At 44.6% G+C, this 15,648-nt stretch overlaps 1 protein-coding gene across 1 annotated transcript in view; it reads right to left on the bottom strand.

Moving 5' to 3' along the window:
- The window catches only part of LOC126412814 (cytochrome P450 4C1-like), an 85,931-nt gene that overhangs the window by 43,881 nt on the left and 26,402 nt on the right, over positions 1 to 15,648 (bottom strand). The window contains exons 3-4 of the mRNA XM_050082604.1: positions 4,560 to 4,650; positions 2,075 to 2,260 (exon numbers count right to left, since the gene is read on the bottom strand). Of these exons, the coding sequence (XP_049938561.1) occupies positions 2,075 to 2,260; positions 4,560 to 4,650 (277 nt within the window). The remainder of the gene's footprint in view (positions 1 to 2,074; positions 2,261 to 4,559; positions 4,651 to 15,648) is intronic.

The following is a 15,648-nucleotide window of genomic DNA, read 5'->3' as shown; positions in this document are numbered from 1 at the left end:
GCTAGCCACATGTTAGCCCTGAGTAGAGATATCTGACGAAGACACAATGACAGACAGTATTAGCAGTTGCATTTAGAATCATAAGATCAGTTGTGACAGATATTTCAGAGGTAGTATTAACTATCTACGCTTGTTCCTTCTTTATTGGGATTCTATAACAGGTGGTGTAAAAGGGGATTCTGGGCCGTTCGGAGGTCGCTCCCTTAGGACACACGTAAGGGTGTCTATCCAGAGATGGGTCGTGGACTCACAGGAGGAACAAAGTAGCAGGATGAGCCTTTGTGTCGGCGGGTAGCCAGGCACTGGACCCTGGCCTCTCCTGGCATAGGAAAATGTGGTCGGACTGAGCTATGGCGGTGAGCATGTGAACCTCTAGTATTTCCACCATCCCAGCCTGTGGGCAGCATAGAGCAAGCCAGGTGAGCGAGAAAAACTAACTGGCACCGTGAGGAAATTGGGAGAAATTTCATTCCCATCATGAAGGAGTATAGGCTCCAGTAGAAAACCAACCAAAAAAGCACCACAATCCAAGAGAAAACACAATTAGAGCGGTATGAGTAACTATTTCAAACAATGCTAAAGGAGCAGAACCTATTTTTAACCTTTTTTCCTATGGCGGTGAGGACGCGCTGGTGAGAAGAACGTGACCTATCATTGGTAGACACGTTGTGATATCCGGCCCATATTCCACCTTTAGAATAGAGATGGGACGTAAAGAAATGATTTTGGAGAAATGCTTTCAAGGAGCTAATGGATGGAATGAGAGAGACTTTATGAGTTTATATGACTGACCATCGTTGGTGGCAAAGCGTGAGATTGGATAGCAAATTTTAGAATATGCGAAAAGCTGTAGGCTGGGGAAGATAATTCCGCTTTTTAGAGGTTATTGACAGAGTAGAAAGAGAGGACAGTAACATTCGGAGAAGGGCTGACTATTAAGATTCGGAGCAGGGGAGGGGGGGGCGAAGAGCTTACTTTTAACATTCGGACGAGGTACACGGAAGAGAGTAACTGCGCAACATCCCAACGGTATCAGAGGACGCCAGCTGGGGCACACCCTACCAGTAATGATGCAGGGTCATCTAAGTACTATGGTTCGGCAGCAGATGCTGCAGCTCACGGTGAGAATACATTGGTGCAACAGCATGCTAGTACAGATAAGCACAACGATTCGCTCGATCGAATGGAAGCGGGGCCTTGAGAATGGTTGATACGCCTCAGTAGACGAGTTATCTTCATTGTCTGTTAGTTCCTCTCTGTGCAGTCAGTGCTTTCCTACCATACGACTTCATATGTCTGTAAGTATGATAGGATAAGTTTGATAGGATCGCGTCATACCCTGACTGATATCTTTCCTCGTTCCTGAACCTTGCCATCCAATAATGACGATTGTCAACGTGAACAACAATCCATGAACTGAGCTGAGACTGTGCATTATAAATGTTCAATCCTTGCAGACTCCATTGTTGTTTAAGAAATAAAGTATGGATATTATAACTTTCATAGCTAGTAAATCCCATATCATAGTAAAGAATTAGAGAAGTTCCAAAGAGGCCACACTCTGAATAGAGTGCTTAGGGTCCCTTACAGTAGACTGCATTATCCAAAATCCAATGCATAACTTAATGCATAACTTAATTAGCACTACATTCTAGGGAGAGATCTGCTATTGGAATCAGATCGGTGAGATGAGACAGTAGATGCATTACTACGATAGTGCAGTGGCTGGCTGTGTTGTTAAAAAGATCATGGAATGTTCCTTCGGACACGCATAGATGTTTGGCCGTGACTCATGTACATATAGCCAAAGCGATTAAGGCCGTCGCTCATGTAAAGCGGGAAATCCGTGTTCCATTCCTGGTCTGGCGAAAACTTTCATTGTAATTTTTCCCTTATACAGCTCATGAATTTTTCTATTTTAGGAATAAGGGATAATTTGGTCTCAGTGTAGGTTTTTCGGCAGTGATCGTATTTGACAAGCGTCGGAGAATTGGAATAAAACTTAAATTCTACTCTCTTTTCTCTTTTACGCATAGTTTGTTTCAGTTACCTTACTGATATTATGCTGGCTTACCACATATGATGTCCAGCGCACAGCTTGTAATAAATGGGTATATGTCAAACGTTTTCCCATCAGCTTTAGGTTTAAGTTTCTCTACTAGAACCTTCCCATTTTCTGCAAATATATCGACGAAGTTGTCTAAAATGCGGAAGTGGAAAGCAGGTGTAATCATTTTCCGATGCATATGCCATTTGGAACCTGTAAATATAAAAGTTGATATTAGCAACGGTCGACAGCGACTGATATTCGGGATACAGAAACTGAAAAATACATTCACGTGTTTGCTATCGACGGATAACATTCTGCAAGCTTTCTGATATTTCAAGGAGACAAAAACTCTACCTTCATGTAAGATGGCCTGCCTTCCAGCAGCAGCCAGATTAAGATACTAAGCAGAATCTTCGATGAAACATTCGAGAAGATAAGGACTGTAATCTGGTCGCGAAGGTTACCAGAAATGCACAATTCTTTCCCCGAGTGACAGAGAAATAATAGAAATATTAACAATTTTCAGTATTTCTTTTTAATATTTCATCCAACTAATTTTTCAAAACAGTGGTAACAATCATTAGCTACAGGTGTGAGATTATTTCTAATCTCTAATCAACTCACAGGATCCTTGGAACGATTGTGCCAAAACAGAATGAACCTATTAGAGCTTTTAACTATTGTTCGCTGTTTCACCACAGCCATACTGAAAATTATAACCTCTCTCAATTAAAAAAAAAAAATATTATCTAGAACCATGTCCAAGAAAGTGGAAGCTAAATAACTAACTAATCCCACCTTGCCACTTACAAGATTTTAAAGTTAGGCGATACGCAGAAGTGCAACAGTCCATGCTACAGAAATTATAATGAAATTACACATTCATAGTGCTTGTATTCTCATTTCTAACGAATTCCGCAGTTAAATAACATTAGATGTTTGCTACTGTGTGATAACAAACTATCTCCGATAAAAAGCATCACAAGAAGCAGAGTACTGAATGAGATTTCGCACAGTTAGAAATTGATTCTATTTATATTGGTCGTTTGCATAATTAAATCAGTTTTTCAGCCTGGTTTTAACATGGCAAAACAAGTAAAGCCGAATTCAGTGAAATATGAACGCCACATTCAAACAAGTGGCAATTTTTTATTATTTTGTTAATAAGTAAACATAAATATGGAAATTCATTTTAATATGACTTTATCTTGTCTATGCTGACATTAATTGCACAGGAGACATCACACTAAAGATTTTTTTTAAATTGGAGTGTATTATGTCATACGTTAAATCTGAATTTCATAAAGGTCCCTGTGCTATATTTAGTGACTGCTTTTTGCAGATATGTAAACTGCATGCGACAGTTTCATATGCTGCAACACGCTCTTTGTTGATGGGCAGCATCATTTATAACCAGCGGATACATCATTGTCAGCTAATTTGAAAACATTTAACTACAGATGTCTGCCCTGGATAAGGACCCAAATCTATCAGCCTAGATTTCAGCCTTCTCGAAGTTTCCTACTGTACGATTTAACCTCAAATTTAACAATTTTTGTTCATAATTCGTGATAATAAGTGATTAAAATTTAAAAAAATGCTAAGTGGTAAGATACATCCAACCGTGTTAATTCTCTGTATGCTACACTTGAAAAATTATTAGTTACTATCTATACGCCGGTGCTTCACAATGGAAGTTAAAGAAGGGCCTTTGCATACAGTCGCTTTTTAGAGTTCCGTACCTCGATCAGTAAATGCGGAACCCTATACGATCACTTTGTGAATGAATTCGTTTTTCCCTAGCCAACGATTGAAACATATATTAAAAAAATCTTAACGAAAGAAGTAAAGCAATTTCTTTAAGCTTTTAATACACAAAGCCAAACCAGTAACTCATTATAGTCTACCCAAATAAATTCATTGTCAGTTTGTAGAGATGAGATTGCGTCGTTTAAGTTTGTCAGTGACTTTAAAATTCCTAAAATACTTCTGCCTCTGAGGTAAAAACCCTAAGAGCACCATATACTGCATCTATGGTATATTATGAACCTGATAGCGCCATCCATTGGTCCTTCGGTGTATTAAGTCGTGAGGATGCTGTCGCTAAGGTAAACAGTCAAACTACTAAGCTGAGCAGAGTCGTCAAATTTTAAATTGTGACTTCTTTTTTGTGGTGCGATCTCGATGAAATGAAGCCTATATGTTGCGCCAAGCTATGATAAAGTTATCTGTGCAAACCCCTGGAAGACTGGTTTAGTAGTTTTGTAGATTAACGCGTTCAAACAAAAATACGTGGCAGTTTTTCAGTTTTATTATTAGTACAGATGCAGTCACACTCCGAGAAACCATGCCGACTGTAGCATGTGGAACAGTACTTGATTAAAATATCACTGAATACCTTTCGTTGCCAAATTTTTTATTCTGTAGCTTGTAAATGTGATAGCTCCTGTTTATATGACTTCTTGTCTTATCTTTAGTGAGTAATACCTGGAATACAAGAGGTACCCACCTGAGCTGGTGAGGAGACCTTCCCCCAGCCAAGGGTACAGGAAGGAGTAGACTGCGGCCTTGTCTATTAATTCGCTGCTGCACAATACTTTCTGAAAAACGCCAAAGATTCATTAGAAAAAATGGTTCAAATGGCTCTAAGCACTATGGGACTTAACATCTGAGGTCATCAGTCCCCTACACTTAGAACTACTTAAACCTAACTAACCTAAGGACATCACACACATTCATGCCCGAGGCAGGATTCAAACCTGCAACCGTAGCAGCAGCGCGGTTCCGGATTGAAGCGCCTAGAACCGCTCGGCCACAGCGACCGGCGATTCATTAGAGATCTTTTTCATTTAGCTATACAAATTGTATATGCTGCTCAGAGGAAAAGGTCATATAAGGTGTAAAATAATGTTGTATGCAGGCTCAATCACAGGTCACGTTTCCTAGTTTTCGCTATGAAGGACAACCAACAGGAGTCAAGACAAACACTGTTACTGACTGGTACATCATATACTAACTAGCTATAACAATAGTCGCTTTAAAGGCGAAGATATCTTCATCACACAGACAGATTACCGCGTTATTAATTTCGATTCAAATAACAAAGCGATCGTCACCTAGTTGATTGCATGACAGCTATCATAGCAAAAGCCAGTCCGAAAATGAGCCTGTTATCAAATTGTTGTCTATTAAAAGTGCGACACTAGGAAGTATATCAAACAAAGAAATTTTAATTAATGTGTGTGCACGTGATAGTAGAAAGAATACACGATTAAAATATACACTCCTGGAAATGGAAAAAAGAACACATTGACACCGGTGTGTCAGACCCACCATACTTGCTCCGGACACTGCGAGAGGGCTGTACAAGCAATGATCACACGCACGGCACAGCGGACACACCAGCAACCGTGGTGTTGGCCGTAGAATGGCGCTAGCTGCGCAGCATTTGTGCACTGCCGCCGTCAGTGTCAGCCAGTTTGCCGTGGCATACGGAGCTCCATCGCAGTCTTTAACACTGGTAGCATGCCGCGACAGCGTGGACGTGAACCGTATGTGCAGTTGACGGACTTTGAGCGAGGGCGTATAGTGGGCATGCGGGAGGCCGGGTGGACGTACCGCCGAATTGCTCAACACGTGGGGCGTGAGGTCTCCACAGTACATCGATGTTGTCGCCAGTGGTCGGCGGAAGGTGCACGTGCCCGTCGACCTGGGACCGGACCGCAGCGACGCACGGATGCACGCCAAGACCGTAGGATCCTACGCAGTGCCGTAGGGGACCGCACCGCCACTTCCCAGCAAATTAGGGACACTGTTGCTCCTGGGGTATCGGCGAGGACCATTCGCAACCGTCTCCACGAAGCTAGGCTACGGTCCCGCACACCGTTAGGCCGTCTTCCGCTCACGCCCCAACATCGTGCAGCCCGCCTCCAGTGGTGTCGCGACAGGCGTGAATGGAGGGACGAATGGAGACGTGTCGTCTTCAGCGATGAGAGTCGCTTCTGCCTTGGTGCCAATGATGGTCGTATGCGTGTTTGGCACCGTGCAGGTGAGCGCCACAATCAGGACTGCATACGACCGAGGCACACAGGGCCAACACCCGGCATCATGGTGTGAGGAGCGATCTCCTACACTGGCCGTACACCACTGGTGATCGTCGAGGGGACACTGAATAGTGCACGGTACATCCAAACCGTCATCGAACCCATCGTTCTACCATTCCTAGACCGGCAAGGGAACTTGATGTTCCAACAGGACAATGCACGTCCGCATGTATCCCGTGCCACCCAACGTGCTCTAGAAGGTGTAAGTCAACTACCCTGGCCAGCAAGATCTCCGGATCTGTCCCCCATTGAGCATGTTTGGGACTGGATGAAGCGTCGTCTCACGCGGTCTGCACGTCCAGCACGAACGCTGGTCCAACTGAGGTGCCAGGTGGAAATGGCATGGCAAGCCGTTCCACAGGACTACATCCAGCATCTCTACGATCGTCTCCATGGGAGAATAGCAGCCTGCATTGCTGCGAAAGGTGGATATACACTGTACTAGTGCCGACATTGTGCATGCTCTGTTGCCTGTGTCTATGTGCCTGTGGTTCTGTCAGTGTGATCATGTGATGTATCTGACCCCAGGAATCTGTCAATAAAGTTTCCCCTTCCTGGGACAATGAATTCACGGTGTTCTTATTTCAATTTCCAGGAGTGTATTTTGATGTAGCAAGCCACAGAATCTGACAACAATTTTTGTTGTAATTGTGTTTCAGCTAGTTCTATGATCTGGCTAAACTTGTAAAATATTTCAAAGGGAACACTGCATGTCTACAATTTTTAAACGTAATCCATATTTGTCACTATCGATTATATTTTAAAATTGTAGACATGCAGTGTTAACCACTAAGTATTATGAAAGTTCAGCTAGATCATCACCTACCTGGTTGAAAGAAAAACAAAAATTGTTTGCAGCTTGTGTAGTTTGTACAAAAACATGTTTTTTGTGGAAGCTGTGAAGCACGACTTCAGGGATAGCTTATAACAGGGGTATCCAAGAATTTTACTCTCGAGCTGCGCCCTTGCATGAATAATATAGTACTCAGCGCGGCTGGCACACATCCCCCATCACCATGGCATGCAGTCTGAGAGCGAGGAGGTGGAAGAGGGCGAAACTGCGAATGTGCCGCATCTAAATGGCAATGCAGTCATACTGCATACGACTTGGTTTTGTATTTCACACCTCCCAACAACACAGACCACAAACGAAACAAATTTTCAGCGTTATTTCATTACCGGGTGATCAAAAAGTCAGTATAAATTTGAAAACTTAGTAAACCACGGAATAATGTAGATAGAGAGGTACAAATTGACACACATGCTTGGAATGACATGAGGTTTTATTAGAAAAAAAAAACATAGTTCACAAAATGTCCGACAGATGGCGCTGGACAGCAAAACGTCAGTGACTGTGCATGACGATCGTGTACAAAAGGAGCTGTAATGAGAGAGAGAATCAGATGCGCCAGCAGTCGCAGCATGTTGACGCTACCTGAAAAGGCTCTTTTAGTGAATCTGTACCATCAGAATGGGAAATGTGCTAGTTCAGCGTTACGATCCTATCGCCATAGGAAGGGGATTCGAACGCGTTAAGGTCTGTTGACAAATGCAGCTGTGGCGAGAATGATTTCGAAGTTCGAAGCCACGGGTTATTTAGACGATAGACCTCGTGGTGGCCGACCAAGCACAAGGCGTAATGCTGCTGAGACAGTTCAGGAAGTAATTGAGACTGTAGCGGGTTCGTCTATGCACGGGGAAGTCAGCGCTCGTGCAGTCGCACGTCGCACCGGCATTCCATATACTACTGTTTGGTTGGCACTTATGCGTACTCTCCGATGCTATTCGTACAAAATCCATCGGAATCAAGAACTGTTACCTGGCGATTTAGTGAAGCGGAGGGCACTTGCGGTGTGGGCGTTTCAAAAGATGGTGGAAGATGACGATTGGTTGAGTAACGAGTTGTGGACCAACGAAGCTCATTTCACGCCCCCAGGGTCCGTCAACGCCCACAACTGCGGAATTTGGGCTACCGAAAATCCTAGAACTGTCGTGGAAACTCCATTGCACGACGAGAAAGTCACGGTATGGGTTGGATTTCCCACATCTACCGTTATCGGGCCTTTTTTCTTCCAGGAAATGCGTGACTCTGGTTTTATAACTGCTACCGTGACGAGTGAGAGGTACGCCGATATGTTACAGATTCGCATCATCCCCAGCCTGGCTGATAAACATCTGCTGGAACGTACGATGTTTATGCAGGATGGCCCTCCACCCCGTATTGCTAGAAGCGTGAAAGGTATCTTGCGCGCGTCGTTTGGTGATGATTGTGTACTCAGCCGCCACTTTCGTCATGCTTGGCCTCCCAGGTCCCCAAACCTCAGTCCGTGCGATTATTGGCTTTGGGGTTACCTGAAGTCGCAAGTCTATCGTGATCGACCGACATCTCTAGGGATGCTGAAAGACAACATCTGACGCCAATGCCTCACCATAACTCCGGGCATGCTTTACAGTGCTGTTCACAACATTATTCCTCGACTACAGCTATTGTTGAGGAATGTTGGTGGACATATTGAGCATTTCCTGTAAAGAACATCATCTTTGCTTTGTCTTACTTTGTTATGCTAATTATTGCTATTCTGATCAGACGAAGCGCCATTTGTCGGACATTTTTTGAACTTTTGTATTTTTTCGGTTGTAGTAAAACCCCATGTCATTCCAAGCATGTGTGTCAATTTGTACCTCTATATCTACATCATTTCGTGATTTATTCAGTTTTCAGATTTATACTGACTTTTTGGTCATCCGGTACTTTTGGCGTGCTGAAGACACAATATAACTTTTATTTGACACAAGCTGCCTGCATACGGACAGATGATTACGATGTCACGGATTTTCGCACTCAGGTTGCCACGTGATCGGGACTTATTTAGTTTCATAATCACAAAAAACGTCTTTACACACATAACGTTGATCGAAATATTGTAGCACTTTTGCAACCCTATTATGGAGACGCAGTGACTCTGACTGTGGAAAGCTATGTAGACGTCCTGGACAGTTTTAACTTTAAAGAGATTTGTCTTTAAAACAGGAATTAGCTTGCAGATCCATCAGTTACATCTGCATATGTACAGAAGCGCTTTCAACTGAAACTGCAAACGGTTTCGAAAACAGCCCGAAAACAAATTTAAGACTGGGAGTGTCCTCAAAACGTTTAGGAAACTATCCTTGTTATTTTTCAAGGCCACAATGAATTTCTCAAATCTCACGTTTTCTTAAATGCCGGTGAGCTTAGAGAACTGGACTGTGTTTGTCAGAATGTATCCTTCCACAAATGATTTTCTTTCTAAATGTGTCCCCATCAAATCAGAAAGAAATTGTTTCTCACCTCACAGTGTCTTACTGTGGACTTCGTGCAGTCAAATCAACTTATAATGCGAGGCGAGCAATGCATTCCGGATGTTTTCATTTACTTTCCTGCACTCCATTTTCCTTCGTAAATTCAACAGAAGCGAGTTTTAAATCGAAATTCGTTCCCGGCGGGCCTTCTGACTTAACAACGTACTTTGCAGTATACAAACTCTCAGCACTCTTCTTTTGCAAGTGCTCTACGCCTGCAAATTTAACGCAAAGTGCTTCTTTGCGTACATAACAATGAATCCCATCTTTCGATAGTTGTAATTTCTTGCTCTTTCATTCTCAACTAAACCTTGGCTTGTGACGATATATTGTTAGGTGCCTCGTTTTGTGCAGAAAGCCATTGGTCCTGTGAACGACCTTCATACAGGATGACAATTATTGAACTATACGAAAGAAAACGAAAATTAGTTACAAACTACGGCGTTCACACACTTTATTCAACATGGAAATGTCACTACAGATATTCGGATTTAGGTTATGACATGTTCGATATGCCTGCCATCGTTGGCGATGATGTGGCGCAGACGAATAGCGAAATTCTGCATGACCCGCTGAAGTGTCGGAACATCGATGCTGTCGACGACCTCCTGAATGGCAGTTTTCAGATCAGCAATGGTTTTGTGGTACACCTTGTCTTTAATATAGCCCCACAAAAATGAGTCGCAATTTTTCAGATCCGGAGAATATGGCGGCCAATCGAGTCCCATGCCAGTGGCCTCTGGGTATCCCAGAGCCAGAATACGGTCGCCAAAGTGTTCCTGCAGGAATTCACTCTCCTGCTTCGATGGGGGTCGAGCTCCGTCTTGCATGAACCACATCTTGCCGAAACCAGGGTCACTTTGGATAATGGCGACGAAATCATCTTCCAAAACCTTCACACACCGTTCGGTAGTCACTGTGGCACCAAGGAATAACGCACTGGACATTGCACACCACATAGTCAATCGCTGAGGGCGAAGAGACTTCTCGACCGCGACATGAGGATTATGAGCCCCCCAGATGCGCCAGTTTTCCTTATTGACGAAGGCATCCAGGTGAAAGTGGGCTTCGTCACTAAACTAAACAATATTCACATCATACTAATTCCCATCATGCCCTCCGGCCAGTTGTGCAATTTGAACGTCGTAACGCCTGAAGTTACGACAATTTTATTTCATATACACTACTGGCCATTAATATTGCTACACCAAGAAGAAATGCAGATGATAAACGGGTACTCATTGGACAGATATATTATACTAGAACTGACTTGTGATTACATTTTCACGCAATTTTGGTGCACAGATCATGAGAAACCAGTACCCAGAACAACCACATCTGGCCGTAATAACGGCCTTGATACGCCTGGGCATTGAGTCCAACAGAGCTTGGATGGCGTGTACAAGTACAGCTGCCCATGCAGCGTCAATACGATACCACAGTTCATCAAGAGTAGTGACTGGCGTATTGTGACGAGCCAGTTGCTCGGCCACCACTGACCAGACGTTTTCAGTTCGTGAGAGATCTGGAGAATGTGCTGGCCAGGGCAGCAGTCGAACATTTTCTGTATCCAGAAAGGCCCGTACAGGACCTGCAAAATGCGATCGTGCATTATCCTGCTGAAATGTAGGGTTTCGTAGGAATCGAGTGAATGCTAGAGCCACGGGTCGTAACACATCTGAAATGTAATGTCCACTGTTCAAAGTGCCGTCAATTCGAACAAGAGGTGACCGAGACGTGTAACCAATGGCACCCCATACCATCACGCCGGGTGATACGCCAGTATGGCGAATACGAATACACGCTTCCATTGTGGGTTAACAGCGATGTCGCCAAACACGGATACGACCATCATGATGCTGTAAACAGAACCTGGATTCATCCGAAAAAATGACGTTTTGCCATTCGTGTACCCAGATTCGTCGTTGAGTACACCATCGGAGGCGCTCCTGTCTGTGATGCAGCGTCAAGGGTAACCGCAGCCACGGTCTCTGAGCTGATAGTCCATGCTGCTGCAAACGTCGTCGAACTGTTCGTGCAGATGGTTGTTGTCTTGCAAACGTCCCCATCTGTTGACTCAGGGATCGAGACGTGGCTGCACGATCCGTTACAGCCATGCGGATAAGATGCCTGTCATCTCGACTGCTAGTGATATTAGGCCGTTGGGATCCAGCACAGCGTTCCGTATTACCCTCCTGAACCTATCGATTCCATATTCTGCTAACAGTCATTGGATCTCGACCAACGCGAGCAGCAGTGCCGCGATACGATAAACCACAATCGCGATACGCTACAATCCGACCTTTATCAAAGTCGGAAACGTGATGGTACGCATTTGTCCTCGTTACTCGAGGCATCACCACAACGTTTCACCAGGGAACGCCGGTTAACTTCTGTTTGTGTATGAGAAATCGGTTGGAAACTTTCCTTATGTAAGCACGTTGTAGGTGTCGCCACCGGCGCCAACCTTGTGTGAATTCTCTGAAAAGCTTATCATTTGCATATCACAGCATCTTCTTCCTGCCGGTTAAATTTCACGTGTGTAGCACGTCATCTTCGTGGCGTAGCAATTTTAATGGCCAGTAGTGTAGTTCAGTAACTGTCACCCTGTACCACGAAGAAATAGCAAAGAGTACACAGCGCTGACAGCGTGATTAGCCGAACCGAAGAGAGTTGCGCCAACAGAAAAATGTCACACCGCAATACTCAACGAAACGCCGCGCTGTTGCGAGTACTGCCAGGCGCGACCGAGTACAGCTGAGACAGATCGGGCCTTTGCCCGCACGCGATTTGTACTCCCGGCGGGCGTGAAGTCTGGCGCGCTGAGACGGACCCTGGTTTATAGGCTACGGCCTTATCCCGGCTGAGCATCGAGTCGAGCTGATCTGCAGTGACACAAACTGGGAAGGCATTCCATGCTGCTTCAACTACTCAGAATTTATGAACTGTAGTGATTAAAAATGGTGGTACGTCATACTCGCGGAAATGTATAAGCAGGTGTTTCCTTCTTGAGAATGTGCTGGCAAGGTAACAGGCAAACATTCTCAGTATTGAGGAATGCCACGACTTTGCAGGAAACGTGCAGTCTTGAGCTCTCTTGCAGAAAGGTGGCACGGAGATACGTCAGACAAGTATCACCTATCGTTACAGTGAAAGACTAAAATGAGCCAGAGGTGGTCGTGCAGTGTGCCCAATAGTACGCCACACCGCCACGCCAACTGACTCGTCGTTAGAGATGTCTCGGCCCGAAAGAGGAATAACCAACAGCGTTTCAGCCTAACGAGAGCCAACACGATTGCTTTGAAACCCGTTAGGAAGAACTCCGCAACACCTGGTAAAATTGTCCCTGTTTCTCGTACTTTCTGGCCGCTTTTACTCTACCTAGCACCGAGTTGCCCTGCTGTGACACCAATGCAGGCAAATTTTAAAGAATGGTGCACGTCTTTGTCTCCTACCACTCGTCAAAGTATTGACAATATCCACTGAATAGTAAATTTTGACTAGGGGCGATGGGTATGCCTCTGATATTTTAACGTTGTTGCGCCTGATGATGCGGCTTTAGGCCACGAAACCGGGTGTATTTTAAAAAACAACAATTTTACCAGCTGTTCGCGGAATTCTTCCTAACATCATGCCTTTCAACAGCTGCAGATGCCCGTAGTATAAAATAGTTTGCTTCTCAAGTACTTCAGCATGTATTTGGCATCCAGGTGACGTGATGTTCCTTGCTTGCTGCTTACGAGAGGTCGGGGTTCATCGTGTTTGGAGGTACCTTGCGTGTTATGTCAGTATGGCATTTCGACGCAAAGGTCTAATGAAGATTTATCACAAACATTTCACTGGAGGTACGATTTCTTATAAGGCCAGTTCATGTTTCTTTGGCTGTAACATGAGCAGTAATAAAGACAAAAGTTATCAGCCATCGCTGTTGCTCTGTGGTTGGAAGATTCCAGTTGCGGAACAGATATTCGTAAGTTCGTATCTGATCTTTTCCTTTTTTCATCTTCACATTCGTAACAAACTCTGGGGCTTTCGTATTCCTGTAACGGAAATACTGTAACGGAAATACAAAGTGGAATGCTCGCTGTTGTTTACATATAACAGCGAGCTCTCTCAGTAATTGGTTTCTTCCATTTCATGAAGGATGAAATTAATGTGAGTGAACAACCAATAACGACATTTATATTCCTTCACCTCACAAATATACCCAAATATGTAGCGATTTATGAGCGTGTGGTTCGCCAGAAATCAAAGAGCGCAGCTAAATCCTAGAACACTAAAGCGCAAAAATGTTACATAGTTACTGATCCATTGCAAAATTTACTGCTCCTTATCTTATTGAAAGGAACTCGTAATTTATAGTTTATGCACTAGTAAACTATAATAATACGGTCGTTAATGGTGTGTCATTTTTAAAATAAGTAAAAAATGTCCAATTTTACACACAATACCAGATTGGCGGGAATCGCGAATTGGTACCACCTGCAACTGTAAATTTTACGAGAGTTTAGTAATCTAGGGTTAAATGGCACATACATTCTCGCTTGTCCCAAATATTTGGCTGCTCCTTGTTTCAGCCGAACGAAGGGACGTCGCGTTGACACATTGCCTGAGGCTCGCGAGTGCGATCAGCGGCGCGCGTTGCGCGCATTGTCGGAGAATCTACACAGCAGCAGCCAGGCGGAGGGATCATCAGGGCTGGGCAGTGACGACGAGGGAGATATAGTAAAGAAAGTTCAATAAATAACTGTAAAACTCCACGCCATGTCAGTCTTTGGCGCAGCCACTGTGTTTGCTGCTAACAAGTGGTGCAGAAGTCGTAACAGGAACATGAAGTCCATGAATGGCTGCAAAATGGTCTCGAAGCAGAGAAACGTCAATTCCAGTAAATTCCATGTAAAGACAGCCCCCTCAATTGCGGAGCCACCGCCAGCTTGCACAGTGCCTTGTTGACAACTTGGGTCCTTGGATTCGCGGGGTCTGAGCCACTCTCGTACATTAACCATCAGCTCTTACGACCTGGAATCGGGACTCATTTGACCAGATCGGTTTTACAGTCGTGTAGGGTCCAATCAATGTCACGAGCCAGGCGCGGCGCGTAGGCGGTGTCGTGCTGTTGGCAAAGGCACTCGCGTCGGTCTTCTGCTTCCATAGCCCATTAACGCCAGATTTCGCCGCACTGTTATAACGGGTATGTTCGTCGTTCGTCCCACATTGATTTCTGCGGTTATTTAAAGCCGTGATGCTTGTCTATTAGCATTGACAATTCTACGCAAACGCCGCTGCTCTCAGTCGTTAAGTGAAGGACATGGACCACAGTCCTGCCTGTGGTGAGAGGTGATGCTTGAAATCTGATAGTTTCGGAACACTCTCGATACGGTGGATCTCGCAATACTGAATTGCCTAACGATTTACGGTATGGAATTTCCCATGTATCTGGCTCCAACTACCACTTCGCTTTGTTAATTTCTGTCGTTCGGCCATAATAATGTCGGAAACCATTTCATTTGAATCACTTGAGCACAAATGTCGACTCCGGCAATGCACCGCCCTTTCATACCTTGCTTACGTGATACTATCGGGATCTGTATACGTGCACATTGCTATCCCATGTCTTTCGTTTTCTCAGTGTACTCCCCAAACACGGGTACACCGTTCACTGTGCTGTATTCAAAGCCTAAAGCGGCGAAGTGGCACCACTCCTGGGTACGTTCTAGCCATTGGGCACACCGCTGTCAGCGCACCTTTCTCTTCAGCGCCGTCAACGGAGGTCCCAACAACGGTCGGACAGTCCGTGGTGTTCCAGCCGTCGTCACACTGTCCTTTCAGATACTTGTCTTGCTGCAGACAGTCCCAATTCCTGACCCAAAGAACGTGACGTGGCTGTTTGGTCCTTAACAGCTGGGAGTACGATTTGTCTGTCTTCTCGAAGGCTAATGTCGCGGGTCTGTTGAGATTCTGCTTGGCTTTGAGTATGGCCCTTATGAATCCATCCAATCCATACTCACATGACCATTGTGTGGTTCCGACCAACGCTAGCTGCAGTATCACAGAACAATTAACCACAGTTTCGCTAGGGTGTGAACCTGGCACACGTTCGTAAACTTTTTTTTTTTTTAGTCGTCTGTCTTCTGACTGGTTCGATTCAGCTCGCCA

This window comes from Schistocerca serialis, chromosome 7 (genome assembly GCF_023864345.2).
Source record: "Schistocerca serialis cubense isolate TAMUIC-IGC-003099 chromosome 7, iqSchSeri2.2, whole genome shotgun sequence".
Classification (NCBI taxonomy): Eukaryota; Metazoa; Arthropoda; class Insecta; order Orthoptera; family Acrididae; genus Schistocerca; species Schistocerca serialis.
This window is presented reverse-complemented; position numbering and strand designations above follow the sequence as displayed.